The sequence below is a fragment of the Poeciliopsis prolifica genome, unplaced genomic scaffold (genome assembly GCF_027474105.1).
Source record: "Poeciliopsis prolifica strain line A6 unplaced genomic scaffold, Auburn_PproV2 SCAFFOLD010, whole genome shotgun sequence".
NCBI classification, from domain to species: Eukaryota; Metazoa; Chordata; class Actinopteri; order Cyprinodontiformes; family Poeciliidae; genus Poeciliopsis; species Poeciliopsis prolifica.
In genome coordinates, this window is record NW_026562385.1 from 10,344,417 (window position 1) to 10,363,895 (window position 19,479).

A 19,479-nucleotide genomic window follows, 5' to 3' on the forward strand; every position below is an offset into this window, starting at 1 on the left:
TTTCAGACTTATGCAGGGAGAGTAAGTTTGTTTTTGGCAAACTGAAGATTAAATATGTGTTTGTAAATAACCTGCTGGTGTTTCCTCTCCATCTCCACCAGCTCTCCCTCCACCTTCATCTGCTTCTCCTTCACTTTGACCAACTCTTCATCTTTAGCCTGCATCTCCTCCTCCTGCCTGGTCACCTGCAGCAGTGGCTTCACCTGCAGTCACAACGTCAGAGACTCATTGCAATATGTTAAAAACATCACAGCTGGAAAAATAGAAAAACGAATCGCATGCCTTGGTGAACAGCCTCCACCACTGCCAGTGACGAAGCTTCAAGTAAGCGGCGCAGTTTCTCTGCAGGACCTTCAGGGCGCTCAGCTGCTGCTGCTTCTTAGCGAAGGATCTGAAGACGAGGAACAAACAATGAAACACCGGTCCAGTTTATGTGGTTCACATCTCGACAATCCGGCCTTACTTGCGCGCCAGGTATCCTCTGCAGACGGCCTGGAAGTAAATAATGATGTCGGTGATCTTCAGGTCTCTCTCTTCCTCTAAGTGAGCCAGGACTCCGGCTCTGAAAAATATCTTGCTCTGGCCGATACGGAAGAGGTTGCCATCAAGCTCCAGCGCTTGAATCTACAAAAAGAACAAGTCGAAGGTTTTGTGAGTGAAGTTTGACGTTTGTTTTAACATAAACATTATGTGTAGATGTTTAAAGCCACTACCATTCGCTCGCAGGCCTGCTTCCCGTCCATGAAACCTTTGGGAATGGCGTTGGGAGTGAGGATCTCATACCTGGACATGGAGCAATGTCACAACAGGAGAGTAACAGACTGTAAATGAAAGACAACCATAGTGCATTTGTCCGATTTGTTCTTATTGTTTTTGAGCATTTAAACATTAAAGCAAATTCTGGTGCAACGTTTCTACAAGAGAATGAAAGCATACGATGGGGATCTCTTCATTATTTTATATTATTCCAAAGAGTTTATCTGTATCCGGTATGCAAATTAAACAATGGATGCAAAATAAGAATATTATGCTTCCAATAACTTCATTAAAAGCAGTAGCATGTATGACAAGATCATTTAAAATGTAGTAAAATAATTAATCAATGTTGAACCAACTCTTAATGCAGCCATATTTGTTTTCCTTGCTTTTTTTTCCTTTCCAACACATCCTGATGTTTCTAAACTACAACAAACACACAGTCCCAGCTTACTGGTTTGGTTGGGTTTTGCTTTTTTGTGACAAATTTGTCAGACGAGAATAACCTGAGTGAACATAAAATTGAATTTTCAGATGACGATTACGTTTATTTATGGGAGAAAGTGCTCTTCCAAAACAAGTTGGTCCTGTGAAATATGAACGCCTCCTTTGTTAGGTCAGACAAGTGATAAACCACACTTTGTTGGTTAATCACGCCTGCGACAGCCAAGGTTAATCAAGAAATTACCAAGCTAGAGCCTTTTGACATCAAATGAAAGACTCCAAACAAACAATAGGTTGAGTTTGGTAATGGACTACGGTGCTGTTCATTTAAAAATGCAAGTATCAGAACCACAAGCTTTTACAAAAACAAGTCCCTCAAATGATGATTAATAGTAGAAACAAAGCTGAAACATTACCTCTGTCTGAACTCCTGGAAAATGATTCGGTTTGGAAATCCCTGTCTGCAAATACGGATCCCCTCCAGCACGCCGTTACATCTCAACTGGTCCAGAACCAGGTGGGGGTCCAGCTTCCCAGCCTGGAGGAGACGGGTTGCATATTTAACTCAGTTTGTTTAGTGTATTTCAGACAGGATTGGAAAATAAATCCCCCAAAATACAACATTGGTAAATAAAAAATAATACATACAAAACAATGATTTCAAACTGTAAAATTGTCAAAAAACACTGAAATGTCTTGTTGAAAATGTGCAATATAAACAAAATTAATTGATTAATCTGTCGATTATTCTCACAATAATCAATTAATCGGATAATAAAAACTGCCACATTGTGCTGATTTTTCATTTAAGCTTTTTTGTGTCTTATTAGAAAAATATATATACATATATATATATATATATATATATACATATATATATATAAATATATATATGTATATATATATATATATATATATATATATATATATATATATATATATATATATATATATATATATATATATATATAAAAAGATGCAAGTAAACAAATAACTCAACTTCTTTATTAAGTAAGACCATAAACTTAATATTGTTTAAAATGCTGGAACGTAGCATCACATCAGTACATGTTTTGTATCAAAGGATCTGCAGGAATTTAAAAATGCTGTAAACATTTTTATGTGAAAAGCTCAGTCCTTGTCAATACAATGTCTGGTCTTTTTATCATTTGAAACAAAACTATGACACTGAGTTTTCTGTAATGAGACAATATTGTCTTTAATGCAAAATGCATAAATGTTCTGTATAATTTTTATTAATTGCAGCTTTGAATATGTTGTTCTTAACACCACTTGGGCTTTTTTTGAGTATGTGTGCACCAATTAACGATTAATCAATTACTAAATTACTAAATTCGTTGACGATTATAGTTGATTAATCACGATTAATCTGATTAATCGTTTCAGCTCTGGTTTGACATGGAGTCAAATCAAGTGCAAACCTATAAAATGCAACCTCATGGCTGAATGCTCTTCTCTCAGATTTAAGTCCAAGTTGAGATGTGTTTATTTTAATCATTAAATATATGACCAGCTGCGATCCCACACAACCGTCATACATCAGTGTGTGAAAGAGGAAGCTGTGAATCATCTCTCAGTCACGTCACATGTTGACTCACTCTTTTTTCATGGTTGGGGATGATGCAGCGCACAAAGTTGGGGTTTGTGTTCCTGAGTGTGGCCATCAGTTTGGACAGCTGCTCTTTGTACAGCTGTCCAACCGTGCGAAACATGCCTTTCTTGGTCTTGTAGGCAGCGCCGAAGGCCGTCTCGTTCATGCCTGCCACCTGGTCCAGACCCACAATCCGGTCAACTAATGGTAAAACAACAACAACAGAAAAAACAAAAGATAAAAATAAGAGATTCTTAAAATTTAGACAAGGTTTATTTTTTTTCAGCTACTTTAACACAAAAGAAAAAAAAAAGAATGCCAGCAACATGAAGCTCTTAAATTAAGTCTTGATGTTTATAAAGAAATGCTGCAAATAAAGACTAAGATGTACAGATGTGGTATATTTTCTTTTCTCTTTTGTTTTTTTTTTTGCAATGAAAGCATGAAGGCAACATGAGCTCAGACTGAAAACCAGTCTGTTGGTTGGACTTTATGAAAGGTAGCAGAAGCAGAAGTTAACATTTGTAAAAAATAAATAGACAAAAAACCAAAAACTTTTTCAATATATTACATACCACCAAATCCCAAAGAGGCTATTATACTTCCCAGTACAGATGTTGTTCCACTACAGGAAATTTGACTTAAATGACCGAAGGTCCGTGGTGTGAGAAGACAAAATATGAAAATAACTGGAGGGGTGTAAATGTGTCGGGACCCAACGATTCAGCCTTCCTCTTTGTGCTTTGCAATAGGTAAGATGGAAAAAACCCGGAGGACATCAGCGGTACGGCTGCAACTATATTTGCATGTAAAAAAAAAAAGAAGAAAAAACAGCTGCAAAAAGTAACTGTTGTATAAAGAAATATTAAATAATAAAGTAGAGCAAAACAACTGAAAACTGTTTAGTCCTTGTTTTCTTTCCTTCTTGTTTTTCATTGTTCACTGCAGGAAACTGTGATCTGATTCTTTGTCGTTGTGTATTAGTGTATCCCCCTTCTTATAAGAAAACAAACTTAGAAGAACAATAAGGTGCATAAAAAGTATGTTTCAATTATAAATATGATCAAGTATGAGAAATTTGGTCCAAACGGCTGAAGAATTACTGATTTGCTTTGATACTCTCCAGAAATAATAATAAAAAAAAATCCACTTGGTACAATCTCATCATAAAACGTTTGAATCGTTTCAGCAAGTTTGTAAAATATCTTCTTGCATTAAATGGAAGATGTTATGCAACACATTTTTCACATAACAAATAAATAATATTTTAAAGTTGGATCTGGCCAGCAGAAGTTTCCATGGTCTTTGGGCCAATAAATGACAGCAACAATATTTTGCAAACTGAAATCATTCTTGGATCCAGTGAGTTTGGGGAAAGGAAAGAAAACAAATTTTTTTCAATCTGCAGAAGGTTCGGATGAAGCCTAAACTCCAACCAAGCATCATTTGGAGCCAAACGATGCTTGGTTATCATCACAGCACCAGTGGAGTGGATCTCAAAGTGAAAATCAGAACCTGACAAACATTTGTGAGGGACATTTTGATTCCTACAATCCCTGCAGGATGAGATAAATTGCAAAATGAGGCTGAGGCTTTTACATGAGCCCAGATTCTGACAAAGGCACACAAGTTTGTGCAGCAGACAATGCCCTCCACCATGTTCCCTCTTTTACCAAACAAAACACTCCAGGAACTGTAAAACATTATAACAACTCCTGAAACATCCATTAAAATAATCACAGTTGGAGAAAACTGCAACCATCAAGAGCAGGAGGAACGTTTTCCATGCCTGAGGTTTCACCGAAAACAGAAGCAGAGCCATGCGAAGCTAGAGGAATGCGTTCTGACGTATGTACGAATGCACTGATGACACAAAAAGGAGGTCAATGGGGGCCTGGCAGCGGCAGTGATGAGAGACAGTGAGAAGTACACAAAGCTGGTTACTAACATTCACCTGGAGCTTCATGGAGCCCAGACACATTGTCATAGAAAGAGGCTCTCTGAAACGTCTGAATGTCTACAGCAACAGAGAGAGAAGACGGGCGTGAGAGAGAGAAGGAAAGTAGGCATGCATACACAAACACCCATTGTTCATACTCCCTCAGGCACAAATTATTCAAGGATATCCACTGAGGAGACGTTAGAAAGAGGCCTGAAGTTAGTCTGAATGCTAGCTACTGTTTAGGCGCATGATTTTAAAGCTAATTTATAATTATTTAAGTAATACAGAAACCGTTTACAGTGTAAAATAAGCATTTGGCTTTTGGAGTGGAGCTGATTCTCTGGAGGAAACTTACTGTCAAGATCAGGTATGCCCAAGTTGTGGCTCGGAGGCCCATTTCCGGCCCCTGCACTGATTTTGTGAGACCCATAACTGCAGTTTGAGAAAGCTAAAAATTTGCCAGCCCCTTGCATAGGTGGTTGATGCAAATTAAGATTTTTCTGCCTTTAATCAGGTCATAATGATTGTGCCATTTTATAACACTTCAGTTGTTGTAAAAATGGTATATATCTAATTGACTTTGTGATTCAAGTCTTGAAATTAGGCCTCCGCCTCTTTAAGAAACTCCTGCTCTTTCTAAAACTCCACCTTCAGGAAGTCCTCCCAACATTAACTCGTTAGTAATCTTTTTACCAGCATTTCACTGAGAAGTAATTCCTATAATGAGCTCAGCTGATGCGCAGTTCCACCAGGTGGTTGCTAATTGCTGCTAGCTAGTCTAAAGGAGCTGAGTGGAGGGAGTCACAGTGTAACGGCGATCTGTGAGGCGAAAGCTGCAGCTTTTTGGAGGAGTTTCATCCTCGAAGGCAGGGCTTTCAGCGTTTTACACAGCTGACTGGTTGCCACAAGACATTCAAGGATTTCTCAAACATGCATGAAAGAATCAGGGCAACATTATAACATGATACAAATCTCAAATAAGTTGATTTTGCATTACACTGTCACTTTAAAATCTTAAAAAAGAAAATACATCACAAAGTATAAAAAAAGTATGTTAAAGTAATGATCAAAGAATGTTGTTTTTTCTTTTTTTTTGTCAAATTTATTTGACCCCCAAATGTTTTTGACTAGATGATTTTGGCCCATGTGGTAAAACGTTTGGATACCCCAGGTCGAGTAGGAACTTCTTAAAGATTAGATCAAACAGAAGATGCGGATTATGACGGCTACGCAGCTGAAATCATAGTGAGTTGTAAGCGACACGAGACGTACCGTCTTTCCAGAGCTCAGCCACAAATTTGTCAGTTGACTGGTGGAGCAACGTGGCCACGTTATCATTCAGAGGATCCATGTTCTTCATCAGCCATTCATCAGCTTTATAGTCCACCTACAGAAACACAACGGGTCGTTCAGGTTTCATCAAAGCAGCTGCAACAGCAAAAGTTTCCAGAAATGATTTCCTCCCGGTTGATTATCCTGAATAAAATTCCAATGGAAAAAATACAGTCAGGCAGTTCTACAAAAAATCTGTTTTTTTGATAAATTTATACTGAAAACAGAAATGTAGAACAATTCATTATTATATCAGATTTTAATTACACTGATTTCACCCATGTTCACTGTGGAAATACTGCATTTTGAATGCATATTTTAAAGTTAACCGCAGTAGTGGAGGCTTTTAGTCTGCGCTCTGTTTGTTTAACCTCTTAATAATAATCTAAGTAGTGCATCTGAAGCTGATTATGACAGAAAAAGAAAAGTTTGAGATGATCAGCACAGGTTCAAATCGTCAAGGCACTAAGCAGCGCATGATGCTAATATTACAGAAATGGTGCCTCGCTAAAAACAGGGCAAGGAAAACTATCCCTTTGATATTTACTGCATTTTATTGGGATTTTATCTGACAGACCAACATAAGGTATTGCATTACTGAGAAGTGGAAAATTATTTGAAAAGTATGGATTCCACAATCATTACAGGCCTTTGCTCTTCTAATACATGCTCTAAAATAACCAACCTATCAGGTAAGCATTTAGATTTAAAGCTGAGCCACGAGAATACTTTTATGTTTCGTTTTTTCTCTTTTAATTTAAAATATTACAGGCAACAAACATATGGACAACAGGGATATAGCAGCACTATTTATTAAAATATTAATTTTGCTTCACGAGGCATTTCAATGCACTCCTATACTTTGAAGGTAACTGGATTTTATTAGAAGTATTGAATGTGGTTAGCCACACATTTCCATCTTCTATCTATAAAACATCTAGGAATCCATGTGTTGTTTTCCTCCGACTTGTATGAAATATTCAGTTTGTCACAAAATGTGGAAAAGTTCAAGAGCATAAATGCGTTAGCAGGGCACTGTCCATGCAAACCGAGCTTGATAATGAAAGACCAGTGACATGCTCAGCAACCTGAGAGGGAACTCTACACGTGGCTTTAATCAGGACTCTTAAAAAACAACAAGCACATAATGTTCACAGCTATTTTCCCCTTCAGTTTTGCAGTCATGCAGGAATTGTTTCATGAAATTTCACGCTATTCCTGGATCCGGCTGTCTAAGTGAACCTGGCACTTCACATATTCCTGAGTACAGATCGGGTCCAACACTCTGAGTGTTTGCAAATAGGCACGACGTCGGAAAAGAAAACACATGTAGGCCCTAATTGAGCAGGCGCTGCAGACGGAGTGTCGTATTTTATGACAGACGCCTTCTCAGAGAGGCTGAGGAGGATCGGTTCGACTTTAACAGTTGCCAGACCTCCAGAGAAAGGTGCAAGCTATGAAAGAAAAAGAAAAAAAAAACTTGTTATGTAACCAGCAGGCATCGAAAAGCCCATCTCATACCGATCTGAACCAGATGTGGGTTTCCTGCAGCAGCAGTTCCACAACTATGCCTTTGTTTTCACGGTGTGACCTGGGCAGCTACGCTATTAGAAGAGCAAAGTCTCTGCCTCAGAGAAAAACTGGCTTTCCACTAGGATGTATGGGTGATATGGACTTAAAGTTTAATCACAAAATTTAGTGGTAGTGTTGCGATAATGATGAAGATGATTTATTACATCTTTTTAACTGTATGAATGTGACTGGGTGTCGCAGCAATTAAAGACCTTCAAACCCAAAAATAATGTTCTTGAAAATGGAAAAACATTCCCATTTGTAATGTGCTTCTTTTTGATATCAGTCATGGAAATTAATGTTTAGTGTATCACTAAGCTGCTGAATTTTCAGATTTATTATATTTAATGATGCTTTTATTGAACAGTGGAGAAAATAGTAAAACCTACCAATCCTGATAATATGGAGAGTTTAGGTGTTTTTAAAACAATATAAGAGCAATTTATTGTGAATTTTATTGCGATTGAGATGAATCAAAATTATCATCATGATAAGAAATTTAACACCATAATTAGTAAGAATACAATAAATGGCCACCCTTACTGGAAACACGTCCTTTTAAAAGACAAACTGCAACTATTGACTCCTAAAGCTGCTGACAAAGTCCAAACTCAGAAAGCGACAAATACGTACCCTCCCGGCATAGTGGATGATGCAGAAGTCTGCCTTGTCTTTCAGCTGCCGCGGCTTCTGGAACTTGGCGTGCGTGCCCAGTTCCTGCAGCACTTTGTCCACAAATGTCTTGTCTGTGGCTTTGGGAAACCAGCACTCCTCGTCAAGCAAAGCCAGGATTCCTGGAGGATTATTCTAAGAAGACATGCACAGTCAGGAGCGGGAAGTCCCCGGAGACGACACGCAGACGTGTCGGCCACGCGGCAGCAGACCGACCGGCCGCTCGATGAGGTCGATGCATGGCTGCAGGTCCAGGCCGAAGTCGATGAAGCTCCACTCGATGCCCTCTCTCTGGTACTCCTCCTGCTCCAGGATGAACATGGTGTGGTTGAAGAGCTGCTGCAGCTTCTCGTTGGTGTAGTTGATGCACAGCTGCTCGAAGGAGTTCAGCTGGAAAACAAAAAGGTCGAGTTAGCGAAACGTTTCTCATCGACTGTGACCGCAGAAAAAGGTAATCCCCACCTCGAATATCTCAAAGCCAGCAATGTCCAGGATGCCGATGAAGGAGGCACCCTGTCGTTTGGTCCGGTCCAGTGCCTTGTTGATGCGGTGGACCAGCCAGCGGAACAGCCGCTCGTACGTCGCCTTGGCCAGGGCTTCCACAGCAAAGTCAGCCTTCGTTAAGAGAGCAAAAGTCACACCGTCAGTAATGCAGGAGTCATCAGAGTGCGGCTCAGGAAATCAAGATCTGCTTCAGAGTGAGGTCAGACAGCGGGATTCAAATGGGGCGATCAATCAATCAGCTCCATGATCGCAGGAAAAGCCATCAGTGATTTAATCACATAATAAATGGAAATGAGCTTGATCATTTTTGAAGGGCAATTTATAGAAACATCATGATTCATTTTATTATTGGCTTCTGTTGTGTGTGGCTTTGAATTATTGTTGTTTATTGTTTTTGTTGTCGTGTTTCATTTTGGATATTTAAGGTATTTTTCAGTTCCAGTGTAAAGCTTTCTTTACAAAATTAAAGTTTATTGGTATGTGAGATGGAAATTAACTTGCATTGTTATTCCATTATTAGTATTACTTGAAAATGTTATCAAAACAACAATATATTATTATATTAGTCATTGTGGCAGGCCTCGGCATGTTATTTTTCTCCACTTATGAATTAAGATTGGCAACTTTATGTTGCTCTATTGCACTGATCTCAATAAAATATAGGTAATGTGAAAAATTTCGGATGTGCACTGAAAGAAAATTTTCACCCAAAAAAAAAAAAATACACATTTGGCATATTGCAGCTTCTGCAATATTACAAATATATATATATATACATATATATATATATATATATATATATATATATCTATATATATATATCTATATATATATATATATACATATATATATATATATATATATATATATATATTTTTTTTTTTTTTTTTTTTTTTTTTTTTTTTCCACTAATTTTACGAACATCTCTGTCAACTGAAAAACAGACTTTGACAGCTTTAGTTGTGCTACATTTTTTTCACATTTCCGTAAATCCAAATTTTCCATATTTTTTACAGTATTTCCATTGTGTGAACGCTGAAGTTTTCTGTATTTGTCACAGTAAATCTCACAAACATTGACATGAAGTAAAAAATACAGAAAAAACACCGGTTTAAAGTCTTCACATTTCTACATTACATTTACCCATTTTTTTATTCTTCAGATTACTTGACCCTGACTGGAAACAGTAGCGTGGGGCTTCACCTGTTCTTTGGTCTGAGCTTTTTGCACGTAGTCTCGTCCCACTTTGATTCTTGGAGTCAGGATGGCTCGGGTAAACTCCATGACATTCATGCCAAGCAAGTGGCAGAGCTTCTGCGCCGCTAAGAGAAGCAAAAACAAATAAAAAACACCAGAGGTGAGTAACTTCCTGTGCAATTAAAACAGCAGGAAACGTGATTGTTCTGTGTAGAAAATAGCGAGATGTCATCCGGCTCACCTGTATTCTCAGGCATTGATGCTTGATCGGTATTCCTCTCCTTCTTGAACACAACGTTACCAAACTGCAGCACGGCAGAAACCACCTTTAACATGCCTGGTAAATTCAGAGCAAAATAAAACTTTATTTGTTCGCCGCATGGAGGATAAAGTAACACCACCACAAGAGAAGGGAGGAAAAAAACAACAGATCTCGCTAATGGGATGCAGACGCGGACGGCACATCTGGCAGTGGAGCTTACAGACTATTTCATCATGGGAGAAACCCATGATGTGCATCGCCTCCATTGTCTCCTGGAAATTCTCCTTGTCTTGCTGACCCGGGATGGGAATGTTGCCGTTTGACAAGAACCTGTAGCTGTTGAATCCCTCAAGAAGCAGATCCGCTGTGGAAGAAAAACAAGTGAAACTATTATTAAACATACATTTCTCATAAATTAATGAATATTTGATTGGGTCAGGTTTGTTTATAGCGTCGACTCGCAACAAATTTAATCTCAAGGCTCCTTAAAAAACAGAAGAGTACAGTCAATGCTAAGTCATAGTAACAGATTTTTGTCTTCTTAGTTTTTTGTGTACTTTTAGCTACGCATTTTTTGTGAGCCAATCAGACAAACAAATCCAAAAATTAGCTCTGCAGCAAGTAAATTAAAGGTTGCTGTTCGAGCTTTATTGGCAACTGGCTCATTAAGAGGACAGAAACTCACTTCGAAGATGCTCTCCAGCTCCTGCCAACAGGCGATAAAAAACGTGGAAAGTCCTCTCCTCTTTTGCCTGTCTGATGGCTCTTGACTTTTCTAGAAGATCTGTGGGGCCAAAGTTAAGGAATGGCAAGAAAATCATTATCCAAACAATAAAACTCCCTTCAGAAAAATAAATAAATGCATGCGGGTTTCCATACCCAATGAACTCTCACGTTTTGCCAAACAATGTGCGCACATTAGACCAACATAATGTAGTGGGGGATAAATGTCAATTGCCACGAGAGGAAAACATGACTATCAATAACTTTTTGCATTTTAAAATCTCAAAAAGTGTGTCATGCATTTATGTTCAAACCACTTTACTCGAATACCCTCAAAGAAAATCCAGTACAACCAGTTAATTCCCATCAATTGTCCATTTGCGTCAAAGTATGTTCACGGGACAAAGCGGTCCAGTCAAAGTCCATCTGTGTAACCAACTGAATCTGAGGCAAGATTCAAATACAGATGTCTACAGACGCTCTATATTTGTTTTAGCTGTCTTGTGCTTCAACTACATATCTGCACATAAAAATTATAATAATAAAAAAAGAGAAAATATCTCTCTAATGCAATTTATTTCAGTTATTTCAACTGTGTTACAGCATTAAAAAAATATAGTAACATTTTCCATTAATTCTCTTACTGAAGAAAGAGATAGAAAAAGAAAAACAAAACAGGTTGGAAAGCGCGCGGAGAGAATCGCATTATGAGTCGAATGCATGTTTTTCTTCTCAATGGGCTCTTTTTTTATATTTCTTTAAGAAGTGATCCATTGTTCCTTAGAGCAGAACCTGGCATTAAGGATACAGGTTTCAATGTTGGCCCCAACAATGTAGCCGGTAACGTCAAAGTTGATTCTGATGAACTTCCCCTGTAGAACAAGACAGATGAACAAATCATCATCAACCAAAAACACCATCATACGTCCACGGCTGTATGGTTTCGTGCATTCAACTACCTTTTTTTCCTCTTTCAGGGATCTGCTTTGTTTTACATACTCCCCCCTCTCCCCATGTGGTTTTTTTTTTGCTCATGACAAAAATGCAGTGAGGAACCAAAATGCCCATATTAGGAAGTGCCAGGTTAACATGTCAAGCAGGAATCCGAGGCATGTGTGTGGTTTCCTGACAGTAAATGTGTCTCGGTCTGTGGGAACGCGTGCATCCACTGTTGTTCAGCAGACACACCTGTGATTCATGTGGACCTGACCACCGCGGCGCTTAATTTTGACCACATGGTTTAATCAGCCACAGAGAAATGTTAAACGCTCGGGGGCGAACACTGACTTGATTACCGTGCGCCAAACCAAGTTTGACGAGTGGCTCTGAATGCTACAAAACCTCAAATATCTATGCTTGTCATGGTTTTCCCAACAGATCTCTGCCTGTTGGACATGATTTTATGATGTTCCTTGAAAGAGCTGGGAATTTAATTTTAGAAACCAGATTTAGGTAGAGATTTTTTGCTACTAAAATAAAAAAATTGTGTTTTTACAGCATTTCTTTAAAAAAAGAATTTTCACACAATTACCATTTAAAAATAAAAGGAGCTAAAATCTAGTGTAATGTCAAGAGACCTGCTTTCCCCTACAAAATAAAAGTGAAAAAATGGGTTCAGCGACTAAAACGTAAGAGGTTTTGTATCTAGAGTGCATAAAAAAGGCTTAGATTTACTTCAACAGAAAAAAATCTACGTTGACAAATAAAAAGAAGTCACATCACTGTTCACTCATTGTTTACTACTCTGAGTCTCATCCCACAAGATCTTTTCCACTCCTAATAAACATATTCTAAGTAAAAGAAGATAAATAAAAATTTATTGTGAGGGGGGAGAGCACAATTTCCTCGCTGAATGTGTTTAAACAAAGAAAATGTTCATTTAAACTGATAATCTAAACTCACAAAGCGAGACGAGTTGTCGTTTTTCACCGTCTTGGCATTGCCAAACGACTCAAGGATTGGATTGGCTTGCAGGAGCTGACGTTCCAACTCCCCCTGTAAACAAAGACAAAGAGGTTAAGAGGCTCTCGAATTGTCTTTTTTTTTTCTTTTAAATCTCTGTTTTCACATGTTTGTCTTTTTATTCCAAGACACACACACACAAGTACATAAAGTCAAAACTAAATATTTTATGAAAGCAGAAAGAGAGAAAAAAAAAATCGAAGCCTAGTTGTTGTACTAAGCTATACTCAGACAAGGCTGTGTGGCTTAAACGATCTGCTGAACAGAGGTATTTTTGTCGAGAGAATTCAACAAGTTTCAGGGGCCAAGACAAACAAGCAGACAGAGAAACCGTGTTAAACCACGGAGGCACGAAGGAAGTGTGGCGGTCTGAAAGCTCAATGGAGAAAAGTTACTTTGTGAGGACTTTCATCTGCTCGTACATTCCTCTGGTCATAATATAAACCGTATAGAACATGGCAAAACACGATGGGTTCTTCCACAAACTTGTCCTAATTTCATTTTATGCTGGAGACTGCAGGGGGACATTAGCTTTTGTAGCTAAATCTGGCTCATTTTTATGGAACGTAGATTGTCCCGTCTAAAGACAAAGCTCAATAAAATCTTAAAACTTGGGTCCTAAAACATTTAATTCTCCAAGACTTATTGCCATTTCTATTTTTCATGATTATGGTAGAACAAAAACATCTTCTGCTGTAAACTGGATCATATTTGGACAGAATGAACAGTTCATTTCAACGAGGCCCTGACTTGCTCCAGAGTTGGCTCCTGCTCTTATTTATCTACTATAAGGAAATTATAGTAGAGAAAACTAATTATATTTCTTAAAAGCGTTAAAAGCATTGCTAAACACAATTTCAAAGCTATACTAATGGGTGGCGAGTAGACAAATCTTTACTAATCAGACAGAAAATTATCTTTTTCAGTCTGGGTTTTCAAAGCATTGTAGTGAACAAACTGTGAACGTTTACTTGATCTGTGGTGTTCCTCAAGTTACTATACTTGGTCCCTTGATTTTTTTCAGTTTACAGGCTGACTTTACCAGGTGTTATAAAGTATATTAAGAGAATCTCCAACCATTTAGATAATCTTGAGTTGTGTTTATTTTAAACCATATCTATATCCACCTCAACAGCCTGAACGATATAAACGACTGACTTGCTTCTAATTACATTTCAAACAAAGATTATAGCCACAACTGGAATGTACTCAACATTAATTGCTTTTGGAGTAATTTTTGACTCCAACCTAACACTGGCGAAGTCTAACCCAAGTCTTCTCCACTTCTTCCTGACCACATTTCCGTCACTTCTACGACACTATTTTCTTTGCTCTCCCTCAATTCCTACATTCCTCTGGCTTGTGCACAGAGGTAGCTGTAATGCAAAGCAGGAGGAAAGCTGCATTGAGGAGGTCAGTGTGGATGATGCAGCGAGGCCAAGGAGCCGCAGAGGCACAGAGGTCCAGCTGCTGACTTTCGGCTACTGGATCTGAGCGTAATAACCGTGAACTCAGTCGTGTCGGAGCCAAATGTTTCAGGTTAAAGAAGTCATAAAGACTCGCTCTGCATCTGCAGTTATTAGATTTTCCAACATTCGGTTCTGATTTAGCAAAGAGGGAAAAAAAGAGAAATGGCAAGAACACAGACTATGCAAAAAAAAAAAAAAAAACAAAAGAAAAAAACAAAAGGTGAGCAAGAAAACACAGAGTTTGCCTAAAATTAAGAAAAACAGATGTTGAAATGAGATTTTTATCTCATTCCAATCTAGAATAAAACATTGAGATACAATATCCTAACTAAAACACAAAATAAGATCAGATTAAATGGACCTCAAACTACGGGCACATGCACTTAAATGTCTAGCAAAATGAAAATATGCAGAAGTATGCCATAAATTTGATTTTCTTTCATCAACTTGAATCAACAAATAGAAAATAAAGAGGATGGAGGAGAGTTGTTTGGTGTGGCTGCCATCTGATCCGCACACTGCTCAGCATCGTGGCTCCACAGACTCGGGCCCCGTTAGAACTTCATAAATAGTCATCCTTTATTGTCAAGCATGTGTTTCTGATGAAGTCTTCATTCCAAACTGGTTTAATAAACCAGAACCAACTGATAAAACATTGTTTTGTTGTCACGAGCCTGCTGGGTTAAAGGAAGAATCACTTCTTTCCATGTGAGAAGACCGAGCCAGCACAAACAAATACCTCACAACATCATAAGCTAACATTAGTCTGTCTGCATCACTACGGAAAAAGCCTGAGATTTAGATAGGAGGGCATGCAGATCAGTACAAACATGAAAATAGACGACACCCTCGCCGGGGGATCCACTTGCCTGTAGCTTGAATGCTTTGGGAGAATCGGGCTGTGCGTTATGGACAAACAAATGCATGTGTTAAAAGGTGAAGTGCTCATATCGCACACAAGCAACAGAAAAGAGAACACATTGGTCTGGTTCTGGCTCACACAGGGCAGGACGTATGAGAGCAGATCACGCTACGTCTTAGAAAAGCTGCTGATTGCTGCATCATTTTTTACTTTCTTTTAAGAAATCATAGCATGAATGATTAATTTCACATTTTGAGAAAAACACCCTCAATACTCTCAGCAGCAGAAGTGAGAACATGCTAGCTTAAAAAATTATTGATGCTAAACTAGCTAGCAGGCTAGCTCAGGCTGATTAGCTTAAGGCAATCATCTGAAATCTTATCTCCAATATATTATTTAGACCACAAGCATGACAGTGTTTTCAGTCTGTATTTCTGCCACTACACCAGTAATGTAGACAGATCAGTAAAAGGAGTAAAAGGTCCAAAATTAATTTTCATTCTTTAATATAATGCAACACAAACCCTCAAAATTCTGAGGGAAAAACAATGTTTTTCACATTGTTTTGAATTCACTGATAGTTATTTTTGCACAATCTCTATTTAGTCCAGATTCCTGGATCCTGTCCTATATTTGCTTCTCTTCAACTCAACCCACAGGTTTTCTTTAGTTGATCAATCAGATTTTGTGTCAATGTTCAACCATTGTTAACCTGAAAAATCAGCCAATTTTCAGTCTAGGCTGAAAAGCCATCAAATTTTCACAAAAAAAAAATCAGTTGCATTATATAGATTTCCTAATATAATAAACTCCAAGTTCCCAGGGTGATTGGAAGAGAAAAAAAATCCCACATCATCATGAATCCACCACTATACCTAACTGATATGATTGTTGGCAAAACAAATTAGATCTTTGTCAAAAAATAAAAAATAAATGTTTTGGTGATGTAATAATTATACACCAGAGAAACAAAGTCCTGAGTTACTAAATAGAAATCATAGAAATGGAGGTTGTGCCACCAGTGACATGTTTAAATTTGAAGTTTTACAATTTTACAGTGTCAGATTATGGTACAAGATTATTTTACAACGAGGCTTTATAAAGGAACTAATTTACCCACAGATAGCTCATATGGGATGCTTTGCAGGAGCAAAAAAAAAAGGGAAAGGAAGAGAGCAGGGAAATGTAGGCAGTGAGGCTCACAGGAATGTTGTGGTCTTTGCGTCCTTTGTGTGAGGAGGCAACGTGGGCCAAGTACTGGATGACCTTCTTTGTGTTTTCCGTCTTGCCCGCTCCCGACTCACCTCTACAAAGAAGAGTTTAGAAACAGAAACGCATAGATAAAATGACGGCCAGTGAAGTATGAATGAAAGCAGAGAGCGGTTCTGGCAAATATCATTGGTATGGAAATGTGTGTAAATTGTCCAAAGACTTGCAAGCTACAAACAGAAAAACTGGAAAACCATGGGAAAAAAAATTCCCCAAAATCACTACTATTGTGGCGATGAGTGACTGGACCAACACCAAGGTCATCAAGATTTTTATATATGTGCCTTGTTTGTCAGTGTTTCAGTGGAGAATGCTGTGGTCTGCTGAGTGCGTCTCCAACTTTCCCGGCTCTGCTTTTGGGTTGTCTCTAATGATAGCTGTGTACAGGCAGGGCCTGCCTCAGTTTCCCACAGTCAGGTCTCGGAGCCAAGAGCAAAAACCCGGCCAGCAACACTACATCTAGCTACATGCCAGTGGTTTTAGTGGAGCTGCTTATTAGTTCTACTGCACATAGTACACTGAGGTTTGTAGATGCTTCACTAGAATCCGAGGGGCGAGTCCTCGAAGGCAGAATATCAGAATGTAGGTCAAATTAAGCATTGTGTGTGTTTAGTTTTAGGTTTTAAAGCAGCCTAGTTTCACAGTCAATCTGGAGTGTGACTCCAGGAAACAATTCACTGATGATTGTAAATATTTCTAAAACTCCGCCTTCAGGAAGTGACGACAACATGGCTCCTCTATTAAACCGTTTGTATTAAAAGTGTTACAATTTACAGGACTTGACACTTTATGGCAACAGTCATAAATATTCATGAAGACTTACTCATGTTTATGACGATGTCATGACAGTCAAATAAAAGTGTTACCATTAAACCTATAACAATGTCTTCACCACCGTTGCATTGAGAAGTAGCTCCTATAAGGAGCTCAGCAGATGCTCCACCAGGTGTTTGCTAATTGCTGCCGGCTAGTCTGCAGGAGCTAGCCGGCAGCAATAGCAACCAGCAACCCTCCTCGCTACACTCATAACTCCTCACTATAGGAGGGTTGCTATGTGAGGCAGAATATTGGGAACTGCAGCACAGAAACCTCTTAAATGTTAGGATCGTTAGGAGGAATCTTGGTGCAGATAATTGTGGCATTTTGGCAGCAAAAACTCTTTTGGTAAATAACAAAAAGCTGCAACAGCATGACTGGCTTCATACTGATCATTTTCAAACTTTTACGGGATCCACAAACATTTGATCAGGCAGTTTTGTGCTCTATGAATCATTTCATCAGTGATGCTGTAGTTCCTGTAGGAGATTAGTAGGTTTCTCCAGTCAGAAATCACTGATTTATTACCACCAACAAGCGATGCTATTTTCAGCTTGGGTTTTGATGTCACTGGCAACTCATGCCAAGCAAAAAAAAAAGTACCACTTAATGACACTCTGACGTAGAGTTTGAGGGCGAGCCACCAAACCACACTCATAACTCCCTCAGTATTTGGCAGAACCGCAGCACAGCCCTGCATCCGCAAAACCAGCTATATGTAACTCGTCTTTAAATAAAACCCAGCAGGACGGCGGGCATAGAGGGAGGTGGAAAAGGCTTTACTGAATGCCAGAACCACATTAAAAAGAAGAAAGAAATCCTGAAGTTCAGATAAAAAAAAACACTCTTTTTATGACTTCTTTAAGTTACAAATACAGGCAGTGCAAGGACATGAACTGAGGCCAGAAGGGAAGAATATTAGGAGATAAATAATCTTTATCTGTTGAAGGTTCATTTACCAGCCCACTGAGCAGCTCCAGAACGAACCAAGTAGGAAACATTAACCAGCCGTCCTTCGACACAACCTTGGGAATAAAGCAAAGAAAAGACGAGGGCAGTACTCACGTGCAAAGAATTGACTGGTCCTCTCGATCTATGAGGGAAAAGGAAAACGGTCAGTATTTCTGGTCCCACCACAACAATCACAAACAGGTTCTCTAATGATCCAGCTTCAGATCCATAATTCTCAACATCAGGATATGATACTCCAACTATCACCATATTTGAGTTTATTTTTTCTAGAGCTATAACTAGCAATTATTTTAATTAGAAATTTCTCTATCAGTTATTGACAATTAATTGATTAATCTGGAAAAAAAACTTGGCACATTCTGCAGGTTTTTATTTAAGCTTAAGCTTATTTTATAGAATGCAGGACATGCATTAAAATATGCTATTCATCTCTTTAAATAAGTAAATAAACATTTTATTGCCTGTCATAGCATTACTTTAGTGACTTCTTGATCATTTGTAGCAAAGTCATAGGGCTGATCTGTTAATTATACTTTAAATTAACTTTATTTTAGATAATAAAAGGGTGCTTGATGGCAGATTTATTTTTTTTTTTTAACAGAATTTGATCAGGTGAAGCTAAAATTGCCACTTGAGTAGTTTTGGTTAAAACATATACAGTTTTTTTTTTTCTCAAATACAAAATGTTTATAGTTTTTTGTACAATTTTGTCTCAATTATACTACATATTATATTTTTCTTCAGCGAATAACCTGTTTTCTAGTCACTTTACTCAGAATAAATTATAAATAGATGGCATCCTAACTTGATGGATCAAAGTTGGGCTCACTGAGTGTTGACAGTGTGTTTTACAGCCTGGCACAGGAACACTAATAGGTCAAAGCCATGCAGTGCGATGACCCTTCGCTGACTGCCAGAGCAGTAACCAAAGCTCAAACAGCTTTCGTCTCTGCAGACTTCACTCCAGGTCCAGATGACAGGTTTAGTGTTGCCCCCTGAAATGCGTAAACTCTCATCTCTAAAAGACCGCCTGGGCGCCACAGCAAACTTTTAAGACGACATCCAACAAGAACACAACGTGTTTGATACGTACAACGTACCAACCGCTGTTTC

At 38.4% G+C, this 19,479-nt stretch overlaps 1 protein-coding gene across 6 annotated transcripts in view; it reads right to left on the bottom strand.

Moving 5' to 3' along the window:
• LOC129363375 (myosin-10) overlaps positions 1-19,479 on the bottom strand; it is a 58,315-nt gene that overhangs the window by 13,751 nt on the left and 25,085 nt on the right. Inside the window, exons 4-23 of one of the 6 annotated variants that reach the window (XM_055035454.1) lie at positions 18,460-18,487; positions 16,513-16,615; positions 15,317-15,346; positions 12,919-13,011; positions 11,825-11,888; positions 10,979-11,077; positions 10,514-10,657; positions 10,273-10,368; positions 10,038-10,156; positions 8,793-8,945; positions 8,547-8,720; positions 8,292-8,465; positions 6,027-6,141; positions 4,767-4,829; positions 2,820-3,013; positions 1,617-1,738; positions 714-783; positions 464-624; positions 283-391; positions 72-203 (exon numbers count right to left, since the gene is read on the bottom strand). In XM_055035454.1, the coding sequence (XP_054891429.1) occupies positions 72-203; positions 283-391; positions 464-624; positions 714-783; positions 1,617-1,738; positions 2,820-3,013; positions 4,767-4,829; positions 6,027-6,141; positions 8,292-8,465; positions 8,547-8,720; positions 8,793-8,945; positions 10,038-10,156; positions 10,273-10,368; positions 10,514-10,657; positions 10,979-11,077; positions 11,825-11,888; positions 12,919-13,011; positions 15,317-15,346; positions 16,513-16,615; positions 18,460-18,487 (2,243 nt within the window). Of the gene's footprint in view, positions 1-71; positions 204-282; positions 392-463; positions 625-713; positions 784-1,616; positions 1,739-2,819; positions 3,014-4,760; positions 4,830-6,026; positions 6,142-8,291; positions 8,466-8,546; positions 8,721-8,792; positions 8,946-10,037; positions 10,157-10,272; positions 10,369-10,513; positions 10,658-10,978; positions 11,078-11,824; positions 11,889-12,918; positions 13,012-15,316; positions 15,347-16,512; positions 16,616-18,459; positions 18,488-19,479 lie in introns of all 6 variants that reach the window. The other 5 variants (XM_055035453.1, XM_055035456.1, XM_055035455.1 and 2 more) reach the window with 5 other exon arrangements.